We start from the raw sequence: 25,304 nt of genomic DNA on the forward strand, positions 1-25,304 counted from the left end.
GATGACAGGAACGCTCAAACAGTCGGTGGAAGATACTCTGGCCCAGATAAAGGAGGCTCTTGGAATGACGGTGGGGGAGCATTGTGGGGTGTTGAAGGGGGTGGAGGAGACATTTTCACGGCACACCGACTAGCTTGCCATGCTGTTAAAAGGAGCTAATGTGCAGGACAGTAATATAGGGCTGAGAGCCTAGGTAGAGGATCTGGAGAACAGGTCACGGGGCAGAATCTTCAGATCATGGGGATGAAGGGCTCAAGGCTGACAAGAGTATTTATCGGGATGTTTGCAAAACTGCTGGGGAGGAGGATAATACCTCCCTCTTTGAGCTAGATAGTGCTCACTCGTCACCCCGGCTGAAGCCAAGGGCAAATGATCCACTAAGAGCTGTGATAGTCTGTTTTCTCAGCTATTAGACAAAGGAGAAGGTCTTGACATGGCGAATCCGGAGGTCACGTGGGAAGGCAGTGGTATTCAAATATATCAGGACTTCACAGTGGAACGGGCGAGAAGGCGCACAGCCTTTAACAGAGCAAAGGCAGCACTTTACAAGAGAGGTGTGCGGTTGGGGGTGGTCTACCCGGCGAAGCTGAGGGTTACTCATAACTCTAAGGACCATTTCTTTGAAATGGCGAAGGAGGCGCATCTTTGGGTACCCCCCAAATACTAAAGCTGGGGAGCCAGGAAGTTACCAGCTAAAAACTCCAACAGAGGTGAGCCATCTCGGCGCAGATCAAGAATAATCATTTATACTTTTTCTATTTCTAAAGTGAAAGATATTTTACCTTTTTTGAGATACTTCAAATACACTAAAAATCCAATGCCAACGAGTGCTGTACACGCCAGAATGCTAATAAATACACATGCAGTTATTATCCCTGCTGGTACTACAACTTCGGGCTCTGTAGATAAAATAAACATTTATTTCAATTGTAAGTATAAAAATGGAGCAATATCTGCAAATTGAGACTTATTCCTAAGCAATGGTTTATATTCAACCATCAAAACTAAAATATTCAGCAAGTTAATTGAGAAAGTTTAGCATTTCATGTCAAAGGTTCCTCAGAGTTCTGCTTAACATTAATCTATACCCCTCAAATGGTAGATAGCCTTTGCATAATTTCAGGATTTGATTTTACTTGAGCTCTAGAATTTGAGGATTAAAATCGACACAATACGTTAACTGTGACGTAGCTTCCTTAACTCATTGTACACTGCACAACAATAAGTCACATCAATTAAAAGTAAACAACAAATGGGCAGATACCAGAAATTTGAAACAGGAAATGCTACAAGCATTAATATCAGTGGAGAGAGATCAGTGAAGTTATTTTTTTGGGTGCTGAATCATTATCAATGTCGAGGCAGGCAGTCATGCAATGGGGGAAAATTTTTTAAACAACTGCCGACCCCATTATTGAGTTATTAAGTTCATGAGATCACAGAACTGTACCAAAACATTAAATAAAGAATGTGACAAATGAATACTGAAAAGGAACATCCAACAACGAGACAAAAGGAAGCCAAAGATATATTCTAGGACTATACATTACATAAAGTTCATGTAAACAGCTGAGGCTGTGGGAGGTTAAACAGACCGAATTACAGCACAGAAAACTGATAAAAAGGAGTAAAGTCCACATCTCAAGAACCTGGCAAAAGAATAAAAGGTTAACACCAATGACGCAGGCTGCCTGCCAATAGAGCACTTTCTAACCTGGAAATGTAAGCACATCTACCACAATCGCCAGTACCTCCTGACGAGAGAAAATGGGAGTAAAGTCAGTTAGTAAAGTCAATTTTAAGGTTAAAGGATTAAAGAGTGTCACGGTGCTCTTGCTGGAGCTGATCTTGAGCTTCATTAAAACAATATAAAAGGTTAAAGACAGAGAGGTCAGTGTGGAAATAGGATCGAGAAAGTAGCAAGCAAAGAAACTTTAGAGCCATATCTGTGAACAGATTAGTGATGTTCAGCAACATGATCACTGAATCTGATGTTGGAACTGATGGAAATAGAGGATGACCATTGACTGAACGTGGAAGTGGACCCAGCAAGACAGGAGGAGCAAGAGCAGACTCAAAATCAAATTTGAACTTAGCAAAGCGTGCGAACCAGAGTTAAAGGCGAAATGCGAAAATGCAAATTAAAGATATGTTTTACTGGCTGCTCCTTCCACCTTTGATTAAATAGTGAGCAAAGGAACTTTAGAACTGTTTCAAAGTAGAAAAGTGTAAACAAAAGAGAAATGGGAAAGGTTATGGGCGCGATTACCGGCCGCGTCCTGCCGGAATCGGGACGGGGCGTAGCTGGTAGATCCTGCAAGCGGCCTCTTCCGGGATTCACAACGGTCGTTATGCCTCGCGAGATTTAACGGGATGTCGCGATCAGTATCCCACAATGGGCGGGACCCAGAGGTGCAGAGTTAAATGAGCTTAGGCGTGGTTTAGCACTGGTCCCCACCAACGGGGACAAGGCGGAAAGGTACTTTTTGGAGGGGGGGGGGGGTCTCCCCGGTGATCGGAGGCCCCCAGTTGGTTAGTATCAGGGCCTGGCACTGTGAATGCCACTGGAGTGCTGCCAGGGCCAAGGTGCCCGGATGCACTTTGCCTGTGCGGGGGTGCCCTGCCCTTATGAGGTTGGGTGCGGGATGGCTTGGATGCATTACCTCACATTTGTCCGGATTAAACTCCATCTGCCATCTCTCCGCCCAAGTCTCCAAATGATCTAATTCCTGCTGTATCCTCCGACAGTCCTCATCGCTATTCGCCACTCCACCAACCTTTGTGTCTTCCGCAAACTTACTAATCAGACCAGTTACATTTTCCTCCAAATCATTTATATATACTACGAACAGCAAAGGTCCTAGCACTGAACCCTGCAGAACACCACTAGTCACAGCCCTCCAATCAGAAAAGCACCCTTCCATTGCTACTCTCTGCCTTCTATGACCGAGCCAGTTCTGTATCCATCTTGTCAGCTCACCTCTGATCCCGTGTGACTTCACCTTTTGTACCAGTCTGCCATGAGGGACCTTGTCAAAGGCCTTATTGAAGTCCAAATAGACAACATGCACTGCCCTACCTGCATCAACTATCATTGTGGCCTCCTCGAAAAACTCTTCATCAAGTTAGTGAGACACAACCTCCCATTCACAAAACTGTGCTGCCTCTCGTTAATACGTCCGCTTGCTTCCAAAAGGGAGTAGATCCTGTTTCGAAAAATTCTCTCCAGTAATTTCCCTACCAATGATGTAAGGCTCACCGGATTAAGCCGGCCTGTAGTACCCTGGATTATCCTTGCTACCCTTCTTAAACAAAGGAACAACATTGTCCTTTGGGACATCATCTGAAGACAGTGAAGATCCAAAGTTTTCTGTCAAGGCCTCGGCAATTTCCTCTCTTGCCTTCTTCAGTATTCTGGGGTAGATCCCATCAGGCCCTGGGGACTTACCCACCATAATATTTTTCAAGACACCCAACACCTTGTCTTTTTGGATCTCAATGTGACCCAGGCTATCTACACACCCTTCTCCAGACTCAACATCCACCAATTCCTTTTCTTTGGTGAACACTGATGCAAAGTATTAATTTAGTACCTCGCCCATTTCCTCTGGCTCCACACATAGATTCCCTCACCTGTTCTTCAGTGGGCCAACCCTTTCCCTGGCTACCCTCTTGATTTTCATGCGCGTGTAAAAAGCCTTGGGATTTTCCTTAACCCTATTTGCCAATAACTTTTCGTGACCCCTTTTAGCCTTGCTGAATCTTTGCTTAAGTTCCTTCCTACATTCCTTATATTCCACATAGTCTGTTCTCAGCCTTCTAGCCCTGACAAATGCCTCCTTTTTCTTTTTGACGAGACGCACAATATCTCTCGTCACCCAAGGTTCCTGAAATTTGCCATATTTATCCTTCTTCCTCACAGGAACATGCCGGTCCGGAATTACTTCTCAACTGACATTCGAAAGCCTGCCACATATCAGATGTTGTTTTGAGTTCCTCAGTGCAGGAAATACAAACTAGGGTGTTTCCCATTGAGGCCCAAAAAAAAGTGCCATTACATAACAGACCCCGCCCAGAACAGACCCTTTTTTTGGGTTAGATTGCGCCGGATGTTTCTTCTCTAATGTTGGTCTGTATGATTATAGTGTTGTCTTTTTAACTGTTTTTGTCTTTAACTTTAAAGTTGTACCGAAAAAAAATAATCTTGGGTGAGAAACTTCCAAGAAAATGTTGAGATATCAAATTTAAAATGTTTCAAAGCCTGCCTAAGTTGGGGCAAAGTGAAAAAAAAACAATTTTTTTAAAAAATGGAGTTTGGATGTTCTGATCAGAGATCTGTTCAAAATAAAAAGTTAAAGACGCAATTGTGCGCATTTGAGAATGATTTGCTTCAGCCCTTGGAAAAACAAGCAGGGAAGTAAATTATTTCTCCTGACAGCTGCTTTAAAAATTCAACACACAACTTCCATACTCCTAAATTCACATATTTTTGACATTACTGAAATTTAACTTCCTAATTTTACAGATATTAGAGACATTTGCAGACATATTAACCCTTTGGCCTTCTGAAAGGAGCTAAAATGGGTTCTGTTTTCAGTGTTTCTTTTTTAAAAAGAGGTTTCCAGGGCCCCACGAGTACTGATAGCACAGTAAGAGACCCAACCATCTGACAAATTCAAGAGCTTATCTTCAGACATCACACTTGGACTGAAGGCTTTGCCTTCAAACTTCGTTTTAACCATTTAGGCCATTTGTTACCATTTATTGTTTTTCGAGACAAAGGTGTCACGCCCTGACTGAAAATTGGTGTCTCTCTCCAGGCGCACAGCCGAGTTTTCAGACCATATTTTCACAGAAAAGCTGAGGGCTGGCTTTACGCTGTCGCTCGGGCGAGGCCTGATAAGAGCCAGCAGAGATCAGGACGCCATCAATAAAGGGCGCCCCAATCTGTGCAAAAAAATAAACTCTCCCCACCCCCACCACAACCATCGGGGCAACCATACCCATCCCCACAACCCCGGAAGTATTGGAGGTTCTCCACACTCCTCCCCACAACGACAAAAGTACCCTGGGTTCTCCCCCATAAATCCCACAATCACTAATCAGGGGCATTGTTAGCATCCTCCCACCCGTCATAATCTTCAGCCCACAAACCCCCATTCCATGGTGCTGCCCAGAGAACCCAACTCTGGCACTGCCCCCTGGCACTGCCGGAGGCAGGGACAGGCATGTCCGTCTCCCCCAAGGGCTGTATTTACATAAGCATCACTCGAGGGTTCCCCTCAACTGAAACCCTTTTTTAAATAGCCTAGTATTAACTGAGGCTAAGATTTACTAAGATTGAAATTTATTGGACTTCCAGTGGCGGCCATGAAGTGAGAGCACATGAGGGGCCTCACGGTAGCATGGTGGTTAGCATCAATGCTTCACAGCTCCAGGGTCCCAGGTTCGATTCCCAGCTGGGTCACTGTCTGTGTGGAGTCTGCACGTCCTCCCTGTGTGTGCGTGGGTTTCCTCCGGGTGCTCCGGTTTCCTCCCACAGTCCAAAGATGTGCGGGTTAGGTGGATTGGCCATGCTAAAATTGCCCGTAGTGTAAGGTTAATGGGAGGATTGTTGGGATACGGGTTACGTGGGTTTAAGTAGGGTGATCATTGCTCGGCACAACATCGAGGGCCGAAGGGCCTGTTCTGTGCTGTACTGTTCTATGTTCTAAGGTGACTCCTGCTTGGGGATGCAGTTTTTAATCCCTTTTTGCCAGTTTAACAGGGGCTGTTCAGGTAGAGCAGTGAAATAGTGATGAGTTTGGGTTCTTCCTCTGGAGTGGGCTATCTGCAGGCTACAACACGAGGAATAAGTCGAGTAAGGGATCCTCTTCAGACTCTGAAGGCCTGGTTGGAGCAGGAGGGGAGAAAATGGCAGAGGTCTCTGCATTGTTCTGGCCCTCTGTAGACAACTGAGGGGCTGGTGAAAATGTTGGCTTCGGACACAGAGCCTGGTGGTCGCGGGCGATCTGCCAAAGGTGACTGAGCCTATTTGGGCAGCTCGGGACAGGTTGGAACAACATTTGGAGATGCAGGGTTTAAGGATCCAGAAGGTGGAAGAGATGATCTCAGACCATGATGATCGGATCGCCTCCTTGGAAACAGAGGTGCTGTTGTTGGGGAGGGGCAGTAAACATTAACAGCCAAGGCCGACCACCTGGAGTGTCATTCCCGATGCCAAAATTTGAGGATTGTTGGGCTGCTGGAGGCCATAGAAGGCACAAATACCCCGGACTATGTGGCAAAGACGTTCGGGAAGCTGGTGGTGGAAGAGGTTTTCACAAAGCGGATCGTGCCCACCGGTCATTACGACAGAAACCCAGATCTGGGGAGCTGCCACAGGCGATCACAGTGCGACTCCACAGGTACTTGGGCAAGGAAAAGGTCTTGAGGTGGACAAAGGAAACACGAGAATGCAGATGGGAGGGATCACACAGTCAGAATTTACCAGGAAGTTGGAGCAGAATTGGGGCGAAAAGGCGAACGGGGTTCAATAAGGTCAAGGTGGCTCTTTATAAGAGCAGAGTGAGGTCCGGAGTGGTGTACCCGGCCCGCCTGCGGGTCAACTGTTTGTGGAATAACTGAATCTATAACTTGCGTTTTCCCCAGGTGGGGGTCACCCTGCTAACAGAAAAGTGGGGAGGGAGCCGCGGCTGGTATTCTGGGGGGGGGACGGGACGGGACGGGGGGGCACTTTGTTTTCTTTGTTCATTGAGGTAACGAGCCGGAGGTGGTTGGGTTTCTTTGTTTGGGGTGGGGTGGGTGGGGTGGGTGGGGAGGGGACAGGCCGATGGGAGAGGAGTGGGTTTGCGGGGGGGGGGGGGGGGGGGGGGGGGGGGGTGGCGGGTTGCTAATGAAGATCTCTTTGCTGCGATACTGGTATGAGGGGGTGGTGGCAGCCATCTTGGGTGGGCGTCGAGCCAGGGAGAGGAGAGGTGGGGCCATGTCAGTCTTCCTTGTGGTTGCGATATGGCCGATAAATATGTGGGGAGGTCAGCAGTGACCCCCAACCAGGCTCGTCACATGGAACGTAACGGGTCTAAATGGGCCAGTTAATTGGGATCAGACAAGGCTGAGGAAGAGGTGGATGTTACAGGTATTCCATTTGAGCTTTGATGCATGCACAAGTGGGAACTATGGTTCTGATTAATAGGATGGTGGTTTTTGCAGTGGTAATATAATGGCAGATTCAGGGGGAATGGGGTGTTGGGGGGACTCCAGGTTTGGTGAATGTATACTGGCAGTACACAAATTTTACTAAGAGGGTGTTGGCAGTCATCCCTGACCTGGATTCACATCAGTTGATCATTGGGGGAGAAGGCGGGGGTAGAGAGGCCGTACACGAAGGCATCTGGGGTGACGAAGGAGCGACGAGTGTTTATAGAGCAATGGGGGGAGTCGGACTAGTGGAGATTCTAATACCCGAGTGAGAAAGAGTTTGTTCCCTTCTTTTCAGATGTACACAGAGTCTACTCCCGCATTGACGTCTTTGTCGTGAGTACGTCGTTGCTCTCGAGGGTGGTGGGGACAGAGTAATTGGAGTTCGTCATATCTGATCATGCTGCGCACTATGTGGCTTTGTGTTTGGAGGAGAGCTGTGCTCAGCGGCCCTATGGAGGCTGGATATTGCTCACATTTAAGGGTACTTGTAAGAGGATAGCTTACGTTAATTGGAGCTAAAGAATGAGGAGTTCTCATCTTCCACGCTCTGGGAGGCATTAAAGGTGGTTATTAAGGAAGAGTTAATTTTGATTAAATCTCACAGGAACAAGTCAGGGAGGGTAGAGTGGCAGGGATTGATGGAGCCTATTGTGGGGAGGCATTGGCATTGTCACTGGACTAGTAAACCCAAAGACCCAGAGTAATGCTCTGGGACCCCAGGTTCAAAATCCTGCCACGGTAGATGGTGAAATTTGAATTGAATAAAAATCTGGAATTAAAAGTCTATTGATGACCATGAAGCCATGATCAATTGTTGTAAAATATCATCTAGTTCACTAATGTCCTTTTGGGAATCAAATCTGCCATCCTTTACCTGGCCTGGCCTACATGTAACTCCAGATTGACTCTTAAATGCGTCCTCAAGAGCAATTAGGGATGGGCAATAAATGCTGGCCCAGTCTGCGATGCCTGCATCCCATGAACAAATAAAAGATATATCATCTGGCAGTGGACCATCAATACACTGATACCCCAACAGTAGAGTTGGTGGCAGAGAGGAAGAAGCTACAGGTGAAGTTTAGGTTGGTGTTGACGGGAAAGCAATTAGACAGCTTTGGCATGCAAGGGGGGCTTTTTACGAGTATGGAGAGAAGGCTAACCATTTACCAGGGGTTGTACAGGTCGGATTCTCCGGAGGAAGACACCAATTTGACAGAGTTCTTGGGATGGGTTGGACTTTCCGGTGCTTAGAGAAAGAGTGCAGGACCTGGAGGCACCGCGTGGGCTGGAGAAATGATGAAGTATATCTTCGAGGTAGTCTGGGAAGGCACCGGGCCCAGATGGATTCCCGGTGGAATATTATTGAAGATTTGCAACAGAACTGACGCCACATCTGTTGGACATGCTTACATGCTCAACAATTCACTGTCTCAGGGGATACTGCCAGCCACACTGATGCAGGTTTCCATTTCCTTAATACGGAAGTAGAAATAAAGATCTAATGAAGTGTGGGTCATATCAGCCTCTCACTCTGTTGAATGCAGACACAAAGCTGTTGCCAACTCGTTTGGAGAGGTGCCTACCGGAGTTAATTCCTGAGGATTAGACGGGATTTGTTAAGGCTCGGTAATTGGCGGCCAACATTAGGAGGCATCTGAACGTGATGCTCTTGCCCACATTGGAGTTTGAACCGGAGGTAAACATCTCCATGGTGTTATGGGCCAGGGTTTAACAACTCCAAAATGTATTATGGAGTCCACCTGACCTAAAACCTTTCATTGATTTTGGCTAGGATGAGCACAAGAGCCTGTCCTTCAGATGTTATTCACAGACTTCTTGGGCACTTCTAATCAAAAAAACATGTGGAGATGCCGGCGTTAGACTGGGGTGAGCACAGTAAGAAGTTTTACAACGACTTCCAGTTGCGGTGATGCGGAGCTAAACCGCACATTCGGTAGCTCCTGCTATTTTCGGTCTTTTGGGCTCTTTTAAGGGCCCGTTGTGGTGCTGGTTGGACTTTTCCCGGTGTGGGAACACAGCCACGGCGCTCTTCCACCGGTGGATGGACTGGACCAGGAGCGGAGCGGTTTAAAAAAAAAAAATCGGCTTTGGAGCAGAAAAAGGTGTGAGGCAGGAGAAACAAGATGGCGGCGGGCGGGGAACCGGCAGCGTGTCAGCAGTGGGCGCAGGAGCAGCTTCAGCGCTGCTTCAGAGAGCTGAAGGCTGAGCTGCTGGAACCGTTTAAGGCCTCGCTGGACAAGCTCATGGCGACTCAGACGGCCTAGGGTGTCGAGATCCAGGAGCTACGGCAAAAGGCCTCGGAGAGCGAGGGACGAAATCCTAGGCCTGGCAGTGAAGGTGGAGTCGCACGAGGCGCTCCACAATAAATGGCAAGCGAGGCTGGAGAAGATGGAGAATCGCTCCCGTTGGACGAACTTGCGGATTCTGGGAGGGGGGAGGGGGGGGGACCGGGCTGCTGCTGGAGGGGCTGAAGGGGAACTGCTGGTGATGGGGGGAGTTGGGAGGAGGATCTGCCACCATGGGGAACGGGCCTGGGGGGTTTTGTGGGCACGTGGTGAGCCGAGGGACAGTCATGGCTGACCGGCGCAGATGGCGGGGGAGGACCCTCCGATTCGGCTGGTCACTTGGAACGTGAGGGGGCTGAATGGGCCGGTGAAGCGGTCCCGGCACACTTCAAGGGGCTGGGAGCGGACGTAGCCATGCTCCAGGAGACGCACCTTAAGGTGGCGGATCAGGTGAGGCTGAGGTTGGGTAGGCGTTCCACTCGGGGCTAGACGCGAAGAATCGAGGGGTGGTGATTTTAGTTGGTAAGATTGTCGTTTGTGGCGTCGAGTGTGGTGGCGGACAGTGAAGGTAGATACGTAATGGTGAGTGGTAGACTTTAAGGGGAGCGGGTGGTTCTGGTTAATGTGTACGCCCCAATTGGGATGATGCAGGTTTCACGCGGCGAATGTTGAGCCGGATTCCGGACCTGGAGTCGGGGGACTTGATTTTGGGAGAGGATTTCAATACGGTGCTGGACCCAGCTCTGGATCGTTCGAGGTCTAAGACAGGCAAGAGGCCTGCGGTGGCCACGGTGCTGAGGGGGTTTATGAATCAGATGGGAGGGGTAGATGCTTGGAGGTTTTTGAGGCCGGGAGATAGAGAGTTCTCCTTTTTCTCCCATGTCCATAAGGCTTATTCCCTGTTTGATTTTTTTTGTACTCAGCAGGGCGCTAATCCCGAGAATGGTGGGGGCGGAGTATTCGGCGATAGTCCATATCTGACCACGCTCTGCATTTGGTGGACCTGGAGCTGGGGCAGGGGAAGGATCAACGCCCGCTGTGGAGGCTAGATGTGGGGCTTCTGTCCGAGGAGGAAGTATGTGGGTGGGTCCGTAGGTGCATAGAGGGGTATTTGGAAGCTAATGATAATGGGGAGGTGCAAGCTGGGGTGGTCTGGGAAGCGTTGAAGGCGGTGGTTAGAGGGGAGCTGATATCTATTCGAGCTACAGGGAAAGGGGGGAGAGGGCTGAGAGGGAGAGGTTGGTGGAAGAAATGGTAAGGATGGACAGGAGGTATGCGGATGTCCCGGACGAGGGGCTTTTGAGGAAGCGACGTAGTCTCCAAGCGGAGTTCGATATACTGACCACCCGGAAGGCGGAGGCGCAGTGGAGGAGGGCACAGGGAGCGGTGTACGAGTACGGGGAGAAGGCAAGTCAGATGCTGGCCCACCAGCTCCGGAAGCGGGAGGCAGCGAGAGAGATAGGGGGTGTTAGGGATGTAGGAGGGAACCTGGTGCGGGGTGCTAGGGACATTAATGGGGTGTTCAGGTCCTTCTACGAGGAGCTGTACCGGTCGGTGCACCCTAGGGAGGGGGGCGGGATGGACCACTTTCTAGACAAGCTGGAGTTCCCAAGAGTGGACGAGGAGCGGGTGGAGGGGATGGGGGCCCCAGTCAAGTCGGAGGAGCTGACTGAGGCGCTGGGGAGCATGCAGACAGGGAAAGCACCGGGACCTGATGGGTTTCCGGTGGAATTTTATAAGAAGTTCTCAGACCTGCTGGGCCCGCTGTTAGTGAGGACCCTGAATGAGGCGAGGGGGGGGGGGGGGGGGGGCTTTGTGACGATGTCCAGCGCAATAATTTCACTGATTCTGAAGCGGGATAAGGACCCCCTCCAGTGTGGGTCTTACAGGCCAATCTCGCTCCTCAACGTGGACGTAAAGTTGTTGGCTAAGATACTGTCCAGGAGGGTGGAAGATGTGGTCCTGCTGGTTATCCACGAGGACCAAACGGGGTTTGTGAAGGGGAGGCAGCTGAATGTCAATGTGCGGCGGCTACTTAATGTTATAATGATGTCGGCTGCGGATGGGGAGGCGGAAATAGTAGCATCGATGGATGCGGAGAAGGCCTTCGATAGGGTGGAGTGGAGCTACCTGTGGGAGGTGCTGAGGAGATTTAGGTTTGGTGAGGGATTCATTAGGTGGGTGAAGCTGCTGTATAGTGCTCCGGTAGCGAGCGTGGTGACAAACGGGAGGAGGTCGGAGGATTTTCGGTTGTCCCGGGAGACGAGGCAGGGGTGCCCCTCGTCTCCCCTGCTCTTCGCGTTAGCGATTAAACCCTTGGCCATGGCACTGAGGGATTTGAAGACCTGGAGGGGGATTGGGAGGGGGGAGCACCGGCTGTCGTTGTACGCGGATGATTTACTATTGTACATTGCGGACCCGGCGGGGGGGGATGCCTGAGGTGTTGAGGATACTTGGGGAGTTTGGGGATTTTTCGGGCTATAAGCTCAATGTGGGAAAGAGTGAGCTGTTTGTGCTGCACTTGGGGGACCAGGAGAGGGAGATAGGGGAGCTCCCGTTGAAGAGGACGGAGAGGAGCCCTTCATTAGGCTAAACTTTGAGGCTGGTGGAACAGATGGAGGAGGAGTTCAGGAGGTGGGATGCGTTGCCACTCTCCTTGGCGGGCAGGGTCCAGTCGGTTAAGATGACAGTGCTCCCGAGGTTTTTGTTTCTCTTCCAGTGTCTGCCCATCTTGATCCCAAAGGCTTTTTTTAGGAGGGTGAATAAGAGTATTCTGGGGTTTGTGTGGGCGCAGAAGACCCTGAGAGTGAGGAGGGTATTCTTGGAGCGAGGCAGGGAGGTAGGTGGTTTGGCGTTGCCCAACCTGTGTGGGTACTACTGGGCTGCAAATGTGGCGATGATCCGTAGGTGGGTGATGGAGAGGGAGGGTAACGCATGGAAGAGGATGGAGGTGACGTCCTGTGTGAGGCACTGGTGACGGCCCCTGCTCCCACTCCCCCCCCGGCAAGGTATTCTACGAGCCCAGTAGTGGTGGCTTCCCTCATAATTTGGGGCCAGTGGAGGCGGCATAGCGGGGAGGTGAAGGCCTCAATCTGGACCCCGATACGGGGCAACCATCGGTTTGCACCAGGGAGAATAGATGGTGGGTTTTTGAGTTGGTATAGGGCAGCATCATGCGGATGGGGGACCTCTACCTCGACGGGAAGTTTGCGACTTTAGAGGAGTTGGAGGGGAAGTGGGGTCTTCCCCCACGGGAATACTTTCAGGTATATGCAGGTTAGGGCGTTTGTTAGGCGGCAGGTGGCGGAGTTTCCCGCTACTGCCGCCAAGGAGGGTGCAGGATAGGGTGCTCTCGGGGACATGGGTCGGTGAGGGTAGGATCTCTGCAATTTATCAGGTGATGCAGGAGGGGGGAGGAGGCCTCGATGGAGGAGCTGAAAGTGAAGTGGGAGGAGGAGCTGGGGAGGAGATCGACGAGGGGACGTGGGCAGACGCCCTGGGGAGGGTGAATTCGTCCTCTTCTTGCGCTCGGCTCAGCTTAATTCAGCTGAAGGTGCTGCATAGGGCGTATATGACTGGGACCAAGTTGAGCTGATTCTTTAGGGGTGAGGACAGGTGTGGGAGGTGTAGAGGCCCATATGTTCTGGGTGTGTCCGGCTTTGGAGGGTTTCTGGAAGGGGGTGGCGGGGATCCTGTTCAGGGTGGTCGGTTCCAGGGTGGAACCGGGCTGGGGGCTCGCTATTTTTGGGGTGGCATCGGAGCCGGGAGTGCAGGAGGCGAGAGAGGCTGGTATTCTGGCCTTTGCGTCCCTAGTAGCCCGGCGCAGAATCTTGTTACAGTGGAGGGACGCGAAGCCCCTGAGCCCGGAATCTTGGATCAGCGACATGGCTGGGTTCATTAAACTGGAGGGGGTCAGGTTTGCCCTGAGGGTGTCGGTGCAAGGGTTCTTTACGCGGTGTCAGCCTTTTCTTGATTTCCCGGTGGAGTGTTAGAGGGTGGTCAATTTCAGCAGCAACCAGGCCCGGGGGGGGGGGGGCTATCAGTCTGTTAAGGGGGTTTGGTTTGCAACTACATGTTTGTTATTTTATTTTCTTTCTTTTTGTGTTGTTAATTTATTGCTTTGTATGGAGGGGGAAGGGGCTTTTGTTTCTGTTTTTTCTACGCCTTGTTTATTTTATTGTTGGGAGAAAATTTGTTGTCGAAAAATTTGAATAAAAATCATTTTTTTTTAAAAAAGACTTACAACATCAGGTTAAAGTCCAACAGGTTTGTTTCAAACACTAGCTTTCGGAACACTTGTCCTTCCTCAGGTGAATGGTGATTCACCTGAGGAAGGAGCAGTGCTCCGAAAGCTAGTGTTTGAAACAAGCCAAATCAAAAAACAAGCTTTATTCTAAGAACTTAGTTAACATTTGTATAAACACACACAGCCAGAGGTTTTATAAATTACAAACATAAATACCCCACACAGCTACAGTAAATCTATGTATAATCCTTAATGAATTCCCCCTTAACTGTTCCAATTCAATAACAAAATCCAAGTAAAACCAGAAACCCCTTTTCAAAGGCGTGGCCAGCACATTGCATTCTCATTGGTATAAGACTGTTGTTATTGATACTCTATTCCCCTTTTCAAACAGCAGATTTGAATTCCTTCCAGAAAGCAATTATCTCTTTAAGATACCAAGCAGTCTGGGACAGCTTTTAAAATGAAGACAGAGAAAGATACTTTCAACCTGTGCAGTTCAAACCAGTCAAAAACTCAAAGCAAAAGTAAAAACTCAGAGCCACAGCCCAGCTCCACCCACACAAATGACATCACTGAAGCCATGTGATTAGACAAAAACTTTCTTAAAGGGACGCTCCCATGTCAATGGACACAGAGAAAGCGTTCGACTGGGTGGAGTGGGGGTAAACTTTTGAAGTACTGGAGCATTTTGGCTTTGGGTCTTGGCAATTGAGCCATTGGCTATCGCACGTTGACCAGGTGCAAGTGTATAGAGAGAGTAGGTCGGGAGCATCTGGTGCCCCTTTACCCAGACAATCACGGACCCTCTCTCTATTGTGGGAAAGATAATGGAAGCGCTAAGAAAGTTTAGTTCTTTTTCAGGATATAGATTAAACGCTGGCAAGAGTGAGGTATTTGCAGTGAACCCTCTGGGCAAGGGAGTTGGTCTGAAGAGTTTCAACTGACCAGGAATGTAAATTGTGAGGAGCTCACAAAAGAGGCTGCAATGAGTTATGGGCAGGTTAAGTGAGTGGGCAACAAAGTGGCAGATGGTGTAATGTGAATGAGTGTTTAGTTATTCAGTTTGGCTGTAAGAATAGAAAAACAGGATTTTCTTTTGATTTTTTTTTTAAAGGTGTGAAACTTGCAAATGTTGATGTTCAGAAGGACTTGGGTTTCCTCGTATATGGTTAAATGTGCAGGTTCAGCAAGCAATTGGAAAGGCAAATAGCATGTTGGCCTTTACTGCAGGGGGATTGGAGTACATGAATAAATAAATCTTGCCACAATTGTAGAGTGTTTTGGTGAGAACCCTCCTGGAATATTGTGTGCAGTTTTGGTCTCCATATTTATGAAAGATATAATTATATTGGGGGGCAATACAGCAAATCTTCACTTGTCTGGAATGCTGGGTTGAGAGGATTGTCCTATGATGAGAGGCTAAGTAAATTGGGCCTATATTCTTTGGAGTTCAGAAGAATGGAAGTTGATCTTATTAAAACATACAAGATTCTGAAAGGACTTAACAGGGTAGGCCTAGAGGTTGTTTGCCCTGGCTAGGAAACCAGAAATACAGTCACAGGATACCGCAGCTCAAGATAAACACCAAAGTTAAATCCAAGAATTAAATCCAGGTTAGATCAAGTACGGTTAGATGAGGATGGCCAGTCACTTAAGTATGTTTGAAAGTAACAGGAGAAGTTAGTCTGATGAGAATTACCTTGAAAAAAATCTGCCCGAGTACACCATCTTAAGATGACTGTGATGGGGAAAGAGACAGTCTACTTCCTTGTGGAATGTGCCTTTGTAAACAAGGTCCAGAGAAAGATGCAGAGATTTATGTTGAGGCTTTTCCTGAGCAGATCTATGACACAGGACCCAGTGCTCTATGGGCTGTTCCCAGGAACGCACACCAAGGTAAACATCAGCTGCATCAGTAAAATCATCAACTTGGCGAAAGACACTCATTGACCGGCCCGGAATTTGCTGTCTTAAAGTGCAAGAGTTGTCCTCAACCATGTATTGCAGACTGCACAATCTAAGGGCCAGGACTACGAGCTTGGGGCAGCCACTGCAGAGGCACAGTGGGGAAAGGATGTTATCCAAGGCCTTTCAGCCATAGTACACTGAGGGACTGGAAACTTTATTAAACATCTTTGGCTATACGCCTGACAAATAACGTACATTATGAGCACAGGTGTATTGACATTGTATTGAAGGACCTCAGAGTTGAGCATGCTGCATAGAAAAAAGTCGAATTCTATGTCACTTACTTTAATGTTCAATTTGTGATGTTTTGCCTAAAGATTGAATTCTTGGCGTATAATGTATGGAGGACAAATTAATTTTATTACACTTTCTGTAACTTAAAGTCAAAATGTTTTGCAATATACTTCTATAAATTTTATGAATAAAGTATATTCCTGGGGGGAAAAAAATCTGAAAATCTAAAAAAGCTAAAGCGGGGGAAGAATCTTCCTCCCAACCTGTTCAAACTTCAAATTCACCAGAGAACTGACCTCCTGGCAATTCAACTGTAAGAACCTCACAGATCATTGAGAATACTCCGCTTTACCTAAACTCAACTTTAGCTACAGATCAATTCAGCCAAGAAACTACAGGCCTGCTACAAAGGGACTAATATCATTACAACTTGTAATTGTATTGCGTTTCTCCTCAGCTCATCTATGCTGTGTTTGATAACTTGTGAGAGTGTTAAAACCTCAGGGTAAGAGTGTGATAATAAATAATATTTATCTTTAAATTTACAAACGCGTGATACTGGAAATTATTTAAATCAAGACAATTCACTGAGTTTAATACAATACACATACCTCATAAATAAAAGATACTATGATCAAGGACAACAATAAAACACAAATTCTGTCCATGACTTTATATAATCAGAACTATTGAAATGCTCTACACACTTGTATTTTTTTCCCTCATCATATTTGTTCCAGAAAGTTTCATGAGCGATAGTTAATCAGACATCAGTCAAGCAGCCACTGCTGATATGACAAATTTGACATCCAGTCTGGGCAGGCTGTTTAATTGAGGAGATTTTTAGTCAAATTCCAGAAGCACAAACCTTCAACCGGGGTCATTTAGTTCAGATCGGTAATTGTGGTAGGAGCTGAAAAGAATCGGAGCACTGAATTTTCAGTTTTAAATATGTGACTGAAAGAAACTTTTCCCATTTTGGTGATATCAGAGCAAAATTTTAGCATTCATTTTGTATCTGAATTTTCTAACACAAAGCACGCCTCGTGTGCAAGTACATCAAAATGTTAAACTTACCTTTTACAGTCAGTTGTGTCATCAATTGTAAAGCTCCACTAAGTGATCGGTGGTTTACATAGCATATATAAGTATTGCCATTGTCTTGGAGAGTTGGGCGCAATCTCAAACGGCTAGAAACACTGTAGGTTCCATCATCATTTTTAACTGGGGATTCTGTGCAGATGTGTTTTGAAATGATCTTTTCCCCATCTTTTGTTTTCTGTCTCCAATTCATCTCAATTGAGACAGGGTAAAAGCCAGAACTGACACACTTCACTGACTTCTCTGTACCGTTCTCAATTGTGATTGCAGGTGAGGATAATTTCACCATTGGTTGGGCTGTGAAGATCAATACAACAGATGTTTAATGCTTAATACGAGCATATTTTTTTCATTATTTCACATTGCATGGTCATGTAATGACTGTACACATTGAAATCAATAAAGCTGAACATATCCTTTCCTCACAACTCGAGAGAAAGGGTTACAATGTGTAGGGGAAAGCAATACATCAGCAAAGCGTATGGTATTCTACCCTAAGAAAACAAGACACTTGAGGATGTTTAATTCAAAGAAAATTCATACAAACAAAAAGGTGCACTCGAAGCTGCGGGATTTTAGATATCAGACCGGTGTGTGGTATATTGTTGAATACCTTTGCATGACCTGTTCGAACTGACCTGTTTTAAATTTAATGCAGTAACAATTAAACAGATTGCATGAGCAAAGAAAGAAATAATTGTTAGTGACTCTTACCCGAAACAGTCATTGATGATTTCCCAATTCCATTATCTGGGGTTATAAAAACAACACAAGTGTAATCTCCTTCCTCATTAAATTGCACACGTGGAAGAAAGAGAGAAGGAATTCCCTTCTTCAACTCATCATCAAAAATTGTTGCTCCTTGTCTATACGGCGTATGTTTTCCACTAGTGAATTGATACACCTCTCGTTTTTGTGAATCGGGTGTGCCTAATGCTTGGAAGAGCCACTGGACTCCCACATCTTTAAGGTCAATTTCTTTTGTATAACCAGATACACGGCATTCGAGGAGAACATCTTCATTTACGATGGCTTTCACAGTTCTTGAATTCATTGTCACAATTAGGTTACCTTGCTCTGCAATAATTGAAACCAAAGTTATCAGCACGTAAAATTTATCCAACAGTAGGGAAATCAAAATTAAAATGATCACTTTTTTTAATAATCTTTATTGTCACAAGTAGGATTACATTAACACTGCAATGAAGTTATCGTGAAAAGCCCCTAGTCGCCAATCCGGCACCTGTTCGGGTACACAGAGGGAGAATTTAGAATGCCCAAATTACCTGTCAGCGCGTCTTTCAGGACTTGTGGGAGAAAACCGCAGGAAACACACGCAGACATGGGGAGAACGTGCAGACTCCGCACAATGATGTAAGCCGGGAATCGAACCTTGGACCCTGAAGCTGTGAAACACCAGTGCTAACCACTGTGCTAGTGTGCTATAGTTTTTCAATTGTTGTAAATTAATGACCCTAAAGTTATTCCTTTCATAGCATGAATGTGCATCTCACAAAACAACTCCATTGTGAGATTTCCTAATATTTCTTCATAAAGATGCTATGGATTTTTTATATTTAGTCTTGCACAGCACACCCACGAGCAAAATACTTCCCGTCATCTTAACAACAGCTTGCATTTATACAACACCTTCAAAACAACACCTTCAAAATAGGATAACATCCCAAGCGCTTCACAAAAGCACAGTCAAACTTTAGCAGAGAAGAGGAGGGCGCTTTTTTGGCCTGCCCACCAGGGGACGCATACACAGTTATGGCTGCTAAATCTCGCCATAACGGGATTTGCACCGGGAGATCTCACTTTGAGATCTGCTCCGCAGCCCCCAGCAACGTAATCAGGTTTACGCCTAGTGAAGGCATCACCCTGATTATCATGCATTTGCTTGGATTTTAATATTCAAAAAACAGCTTTTATGCCATTGCTTCTGGATTAACTAAAGTTCCAGCATGCCAGCAGGAATCACTACTGGTTTCCAAAAACTCACCATGCCGGCGACACAGAGGTGAGGTCCTCCAGGTGGTGAGAGACATTGGCATTTCCAGGAATGGTGCCTCCAGGGAACCCTATTGGGGACTGACCACTTTTGGGGGGGGGGGGAATGCCAGCGTTGTTGTGAACTGATGTTTATAGATGGTGCAGAGTGCCTTTGCCTCCCTGATCGCCCACCGTAGAATCCTGTTCGGCTGGCGGTCAGCAGCACCACCCAAAGCTGCAGACTGGCTGTCCGACCGATCAGAATCTCTCCAAATGGAGAAAATCAAATTCTCCATCCAAGGATCAGACGACGGCTTCCACAGAACATGGGAGCCATTCACCCAACTGCTCCGGGACCTGTTTGTGGCCAACGAGCAAGCAGAAGAACAGCCAGGGAGCCAAGAATCTGGGGAAGTAGCCAAGGCGTGAGAGAGAGGGATAGACCGGGGGGACCAGCTAAACCTAGGAGAAAAGAAAGACGAACAACAGGAAAACAGGGGGGGGGGGGGGGGGAAGGAGGAGGAGACAGGGAACAATAGAGGGGAACCAGGGGAGGGGGGGGGGGGGGGGGGAGGCATGGAAATGATAGCCGGAAGGACTATAACAAACTTGGCAAATACAGGAACAGAGAGCAAGGAAAACATGGGACGAATGGCCGAAGCGGAGGTGAGCGCAACGACAAGCAGCAAAAACCGGGAGAAGCAAGTAACAACACCAACACCAGATCCATTCTCATATTGCCCTCTCTGCATTGGACATAACCAATGTAATTGTTTCTCTGGCACCCAAATGTATATGTACCTCCCCAGTCCCCCCACCGCCCCAAACAGCTGCCTACTTATGTGTTTAAAATATTGCTAACTGTACAGAGTTGCTGTTGTTGAGCTAGTGCGCAATATCGTCCCAGTTTTTAAAAAAAAAACTTTTCTTCTCTTCTATGTAGATAAATTAGGGGCCTTTCACAGTAACTTCATTTGAAGCCTACTTGTGACAATAAGCGATTTTCATTTCATTTCAAATTTTATTCTGTGTGCATAATATACTTTGTACAAAAAAATTTATTAATAAAAAGATGGTGTAGAGCAGGCAATGAGTGTTTTTACAATAGTAGAGCCTGGGAGTTGACAAAAGCATCATTGAGGCTTCGATAACAAATTAAATCCAAGCCGAAATAGGGAATATTATAGATGTGGAAGTAGGCAGCCTTTGGAATGGACAGAAATGGGGTCAGAAATTCAGCTCAGAACTAAATAGGACACTGCAGTTGTGAACGGTCTGATTCAACCCAAAACAGGAGTTGAAAATAAGATCCAATTGAGATAAATGTACCTCTACATGAATCTGTGGTAGGGGCATTGTCTTTATTGATGTCCAATTTGAATAATCTGCAGCCCACCCATGACTAAGTGCAAGACAAGCATGCTGAGAGAAGCAGGGGAGATCAGAGATGGTGGTGATGTAAAATTGATTGTCACTGGTATACAGGTAGCCAAAGACAGTTGGCTGGATCCCAGCTGTCGGGATTTTCCACTGTGCCTGCAGCCCAGGGATTTCCCTCAATGGGAAACCCCATTGGCCAGCTGGCGAGACGGAGCATCCCGCCATGTCTTCAGATGACATAGCCGAGGCAACATGAGGAAAACGTTGTGTCCAGGATGGAGCAACTCCAGAGAAAGTGTTGTACACATGTCATAAATAATAATAGTAACTTATTGTCACAAGTAGGCTTCAATGAAGTTACCGTGAAAAGCCCCTAGTCGCCACATTCCGGCGCCCGTTCGGAGAGGCCGGTATGAGAGTTGAACTCGTGCTGCTGCCTTGTTCTGCATTACAATCCAGCTGTTTAGCCCACTGTGCTAAACCAGCCCCAGTATTTGTGGCACATTTTAAGCAATAATTTGTGGTGACATATATTTCCTGAAATAAATAAATAAAGATGACAGGTGCTGAAATGCAAAAGGTACTGAAATGCAAACGGTCATTGCGTTCAAAGACTGCAGACAAGAGCAACACTTCATTACTTTATACTCTATACCTTTAGCTATGAACGGTCAAAATTTAATTTGTCTTCCTTATTAGCATGCAGGTGCAACAGGTAGTTTTCTGCAATTCATTCACGAGGACACCCAGATCCCTCTGTGGCGAAGCACTCTGAAATTTCTCTCCATTTAGATAATAAATATAAATTTCTCTCCATTTAGATAATAAATAAGCTTTCCATTTTTCCAACAAAAATGGATAATCTCACACTCACAAACTCTATCTGCCAAATTTTGGCCCACTAATCTAATCTATAATTTTTTTAATAGTTCATGGAACGTGGGCATTGCATGCTGGGCCAGCATTTATTGCCCATCCCCAATTGCTCCTTCGGGGGGGGGGGGGGGGGAAAGAGTCAATCACGTTGCTGTGGGTCTGGAGTCACGTGTAGGCCAAACCAGATAAGGACAGCAAATTTATTTCCTTGAAGAACCTTAGTTAACCAGATGGGTTTCACGACATTCAACAGTGGTTTGTGGTCATCATTAGACTTTTAATTCCAGAATTATATCGAATTTGAATTTTCACCATCTGAAATGGAGAGATTTGATCCTGGATCCCCAGAGCATTTACCCTGGTTTCCGGTTTTACTAGTCCAGTGACAATACCATTATGCCACCCTTCCCATATATCCATTTGTAAATTTTGTATTTCCTCATTGCAACTTACTATCCTGTATTTTAGCATCATCTGCAAACTTGCCCATAGGACCTACTATCCCTACATCTAAGTCATGAATATATTACATAGACATAGAAAAGAGGAGTGGCCATTCGTCCCTTCCATAAAACCTTGAGACATAGGAGCAGAATTAGTCTATACAGCCCAGAGTCTGCTATGGCTGCTAAATCTCACAAGAAAGCCATAACAAGGGCAGCATGGTGGCGCAGTGGGTTAGCCCTGCTGCCTCACGGAACCGAGGTCCCAGGTTCGATCCCGGCTCTGGGTCACTGTCCGTGTGGTGTTTGCACATTCGCCCCGTGTTTGCGTGGGTCTAGCCCCCACAACCCAAAAATGTGCAGGCTAGGTGGATTGGCCTTGCTAAATTGCCCTTAATTGGAAAAAAATGAATTGGGTACTCAAATTTAAAAAAAAAAAAGAAAGCCATAACAGGATATATCTAATTGCTTCTTGAAAACATGCAATGTTTTCACCTCAACTACTTCCTGTTGTAACAAACTCCACAGGCCGACCACTTTCGCCTCATCTCTGACCTAAATAGTCTAACACGTTTCCTCAGACTTTGACCCCTGGTTCTGGACACGCCCACCATCAGAGCAACCTTCCTCCATCTATCCTGTTTGTCCTTTAGAATTTTATAGGTTTCTATGGAGATTCCGCCCTCATTCTTCTGAACTCCAGAAAATACAATCCTAACTGATTCAATCTCTCCTCATACGTCAGTCCCGCCTTCCCAGGAATCAGTCTGGTAACCTTTGCTGCATTCCCTCTCACGCAAGAACATCCCTCTTGAAATGAAATAAAACTCGCTTATTGTTGTCACAAGTAGGCTTCAAATGAAGTTACTGTGGAAAGCCCTGAGTCGCCACATTCCGGCGTTTGTTCGGGGAGGCTGGTACGGGAATTGAACCCGCGCTGCTGGCCTGCCTTGGTCTGCTTTAAAAGTCAGCTATTTAGCCCTGTGCTAAACCAGCCCCTGCTGATAAGGAGGAGACTTATCTTCAGAAATGGAGACCAAAACTGCACACAATATATCGGGCCCCACTAAGGTCCTGGATAATTGCAGCAAGACATCCCTGTTCCTGGATTCTAATCCACTTGCTATGAAGGTCAACATACCATTTGCCTTCTTTACCACCTGCTGTACCCACATGCTTACCTTCAGTGACTGGTGTATGAGGAAGCCCAGGTCTCGTTGCACATTCCCCCTCCTAATTTACAACCATTCTCGTTTTTTGCTGCCAAAATGATAACCTCACATTTCTCCAAATGATACTGCATCTGCCATTCATTTTCCCACTCACTCAACTTGTCAAAATTACACTGAAGGATCTCTGCATCCTCCTCACAGCTCACCCTCCCACCCAACTTGGTGCCATCTGCAAATTTAGAGCCATTTCATTTGTTCCCTCATCTAAATCATTTATGTTGTGAATAGCTGACGCCCTAGCACCGATCCCTGCAGTAACCCACTAGTAACTGCCTACCATTTGGAAAAGACCGGCTAATTCTGACTCTTTGTTTCCTGTCTGCCAACCAGTTTTCTATCAATCTCAATACATTACCCCAATTCCATGTGCTTTAATCTTACACACTGATCTCTTATGTGGGATTTGTCAAAAACAATTGTAAATAGTCAGGGGCCCCAAGGAACAAACCCTTTGGCATCCCACTAGTTACATCTTGCCAACCAGAAAAATACCCATCTGCCTACTGTTAGATCAACAGTCCTCTATCCAAGCTAATAAAATGTTCCTAATCCCATATGATCTTACCTTGTATATTAACCTTTTGTGTGGCACCTTATCAAATACCTTCTGGAAGTCTAGATATACTACATCTACCCCATTATCCACTTTGCTTGTTACATCTTCGAAGAACTCTGGCAAATTAGTCAAACATGACTTACCCTGCATAAAACCATGCTGACTCGGATGGATTTTCTTCTGACTTTCCAAATGCCCTGTTATTACTTCCTTAATAATGGATTCCAACAATTTCCCAATGACATGTTCAACTAACTGGTCTATGGTTTCCTACATTCTGCCTCACTCTCTTTTTGAATAAAGGCTTTAAATTAGCATTTTTCCAATCCATTGGAACCTTTCCCGCATCCAGGGAATTTTGGATTATAACTATTAATTCCACTATCTCTGCTGGCACTTCTTTCAAGACCCTTGGATGAAGGTCATCTGGCTCGGGGGACTTGTCTGCCCTCAGTCTGCCCTCAATCCCAATAATATGTTCGGAATTTTTTTTGCTATTGATGAGGATTGTTCTCAAGTTCCTCCCAAGAACACCAACCTCCCCACCCGAAGACTCATTAGGTCGGGTCAGCGCAGGTCTCCCACCAAGCACAGGCACCATGCTGGCATCAGGGTGACCCAAGGCAGCGGCACACTGGCTAACACTGCATCCTCACAGCACCAGGGCCCCGGGTTCAATGCCAGCCTCAGGTCACCGTCTGTGTGGAGTTTGCACGCTCTCGCCATGTCGGTGTGGGTTTCCTCCGGGTGCTCCGGTTTCCTCCCACAGCCCAAAGATGTACAGGTTTGGACTGATCAATGCGTGTGGTTACGGGACATGGCGGGAGGGTGGGACGAGGTAGGGTGCTCTTTCAGAGGGCCTGTGCAGAAGCGATGGGCCGAATAGTCTCCTTCTGCACTGTAGGGATTGTAGACGATCCCAAAGTGAGTTCTCCCCGGCGCAAATCCGGTTATAGCCCTCTCACGATCTGCGTCCACAGCGAACATGGACATTGCCCCCTTGTTTTTTTGGAGTGAAGCTACTTCGTCACAAAAAAGTCAGGAACAATGAATTTACATTTGATCTAAACTGCATTGACTTGCAATCCGAAAAGGTACATCAGGATGCGGGAGGGTCGGCTCTGCTCCAATGTCCATTTACACCTGCGGAAACATCCACGACCAAACCCAGCTTCACACCAGCCGCTCCCGCCGCCCGTCCTTTACCTGAAAACCGTGCCAGAGTCACCAGCGCCACCAGAAGCGGCCACGAGTTCCCGGTCCGGCCCATGGCGCCCCCCTCTCCCGGTCCCGGGCTTCTCTCGCTAGGGCCCAGAATCAGGAAGCTCCTCTGCCTCGCCCAAGTTTCACTTTTGCCGGGCACGGCCGCCGGCGGCTGGGGAGCTGCGCGCGCACCCTCTGCTTGCAGCCTCCACCACTGGAGAATGGGAAAGAAAACTTGGTCGATGTGAATCCCCAAGCCATCATCACCACAAAATAAAACACAGATCAAGCATACTAATAAACACTATATAACATATCCGTTTCAATAAGAATATGTACAGTTCTCTATAATTCCTCTAGCGTGAAACAACACAATTTAAATCTATTTAAACAAAATGAACCAAACAACCTAAAGAGGTAGAAGTCCTTCAAGTTTATTTTTAATGTGTTCCATCAGATTAGACCATCTGTACTTCAGCTCACGCTATACGCCTTTCAAAGTGGAAGGTGATTTACTCCTTGAGAGAACAAGTTAAATCTGATAGCAGGAACAACACA

General features: G+C 46.9%; 1 protein-coding gene across 1 annotated transcript in view; it reads right to left on the reverse strand.

The window, feature by feature from the left end:
* Positions 1–24,929, reverse strand: part of LOC119971842 — a 54,901-nt gene extending 29,972 nt beyond the window's left edge. Inside the window, exons 1-4 of the mRNA XM_038808051.1 lie at positions 24,750–24,929; positions 17,776–18,138; positions 17,038–17,358; positions 783–899 (exon numbers count right to left, since the gene is read on the reverse strand). Of these exons, the coding sequence (XP_038663979.1) occupies positions 783–899; positions 17,038–17,358; positions 17,776–18,138; positions 24,750–24,813 (865 nt within the window). The 5' untranslated portion in view covers positions 24,814–24,929. The remainder of the gene's footprint in view (positions 1–782; positions 900–17,037; positions 17,359–17,775; positions 18,139–24,749) is intronic.
* Positions 24,930–25,304: the final 375 nt, after the last annotated feature.

Source organism: Scyliorhinus canicula, chromosome 9, assembly GCF_902713615.1.
Source record: "Scyliorhinus canicula chromosome 9, sScyCan1.1, whole genome shotgun sequence".
Lineage (NCBI taxonomy): Eukaryota > Metazoa > Chordata > Chondrichthyes > Carcharhiniformes > Scyliorhinidae > Scyliorhinus > Scyliorhinus canicula.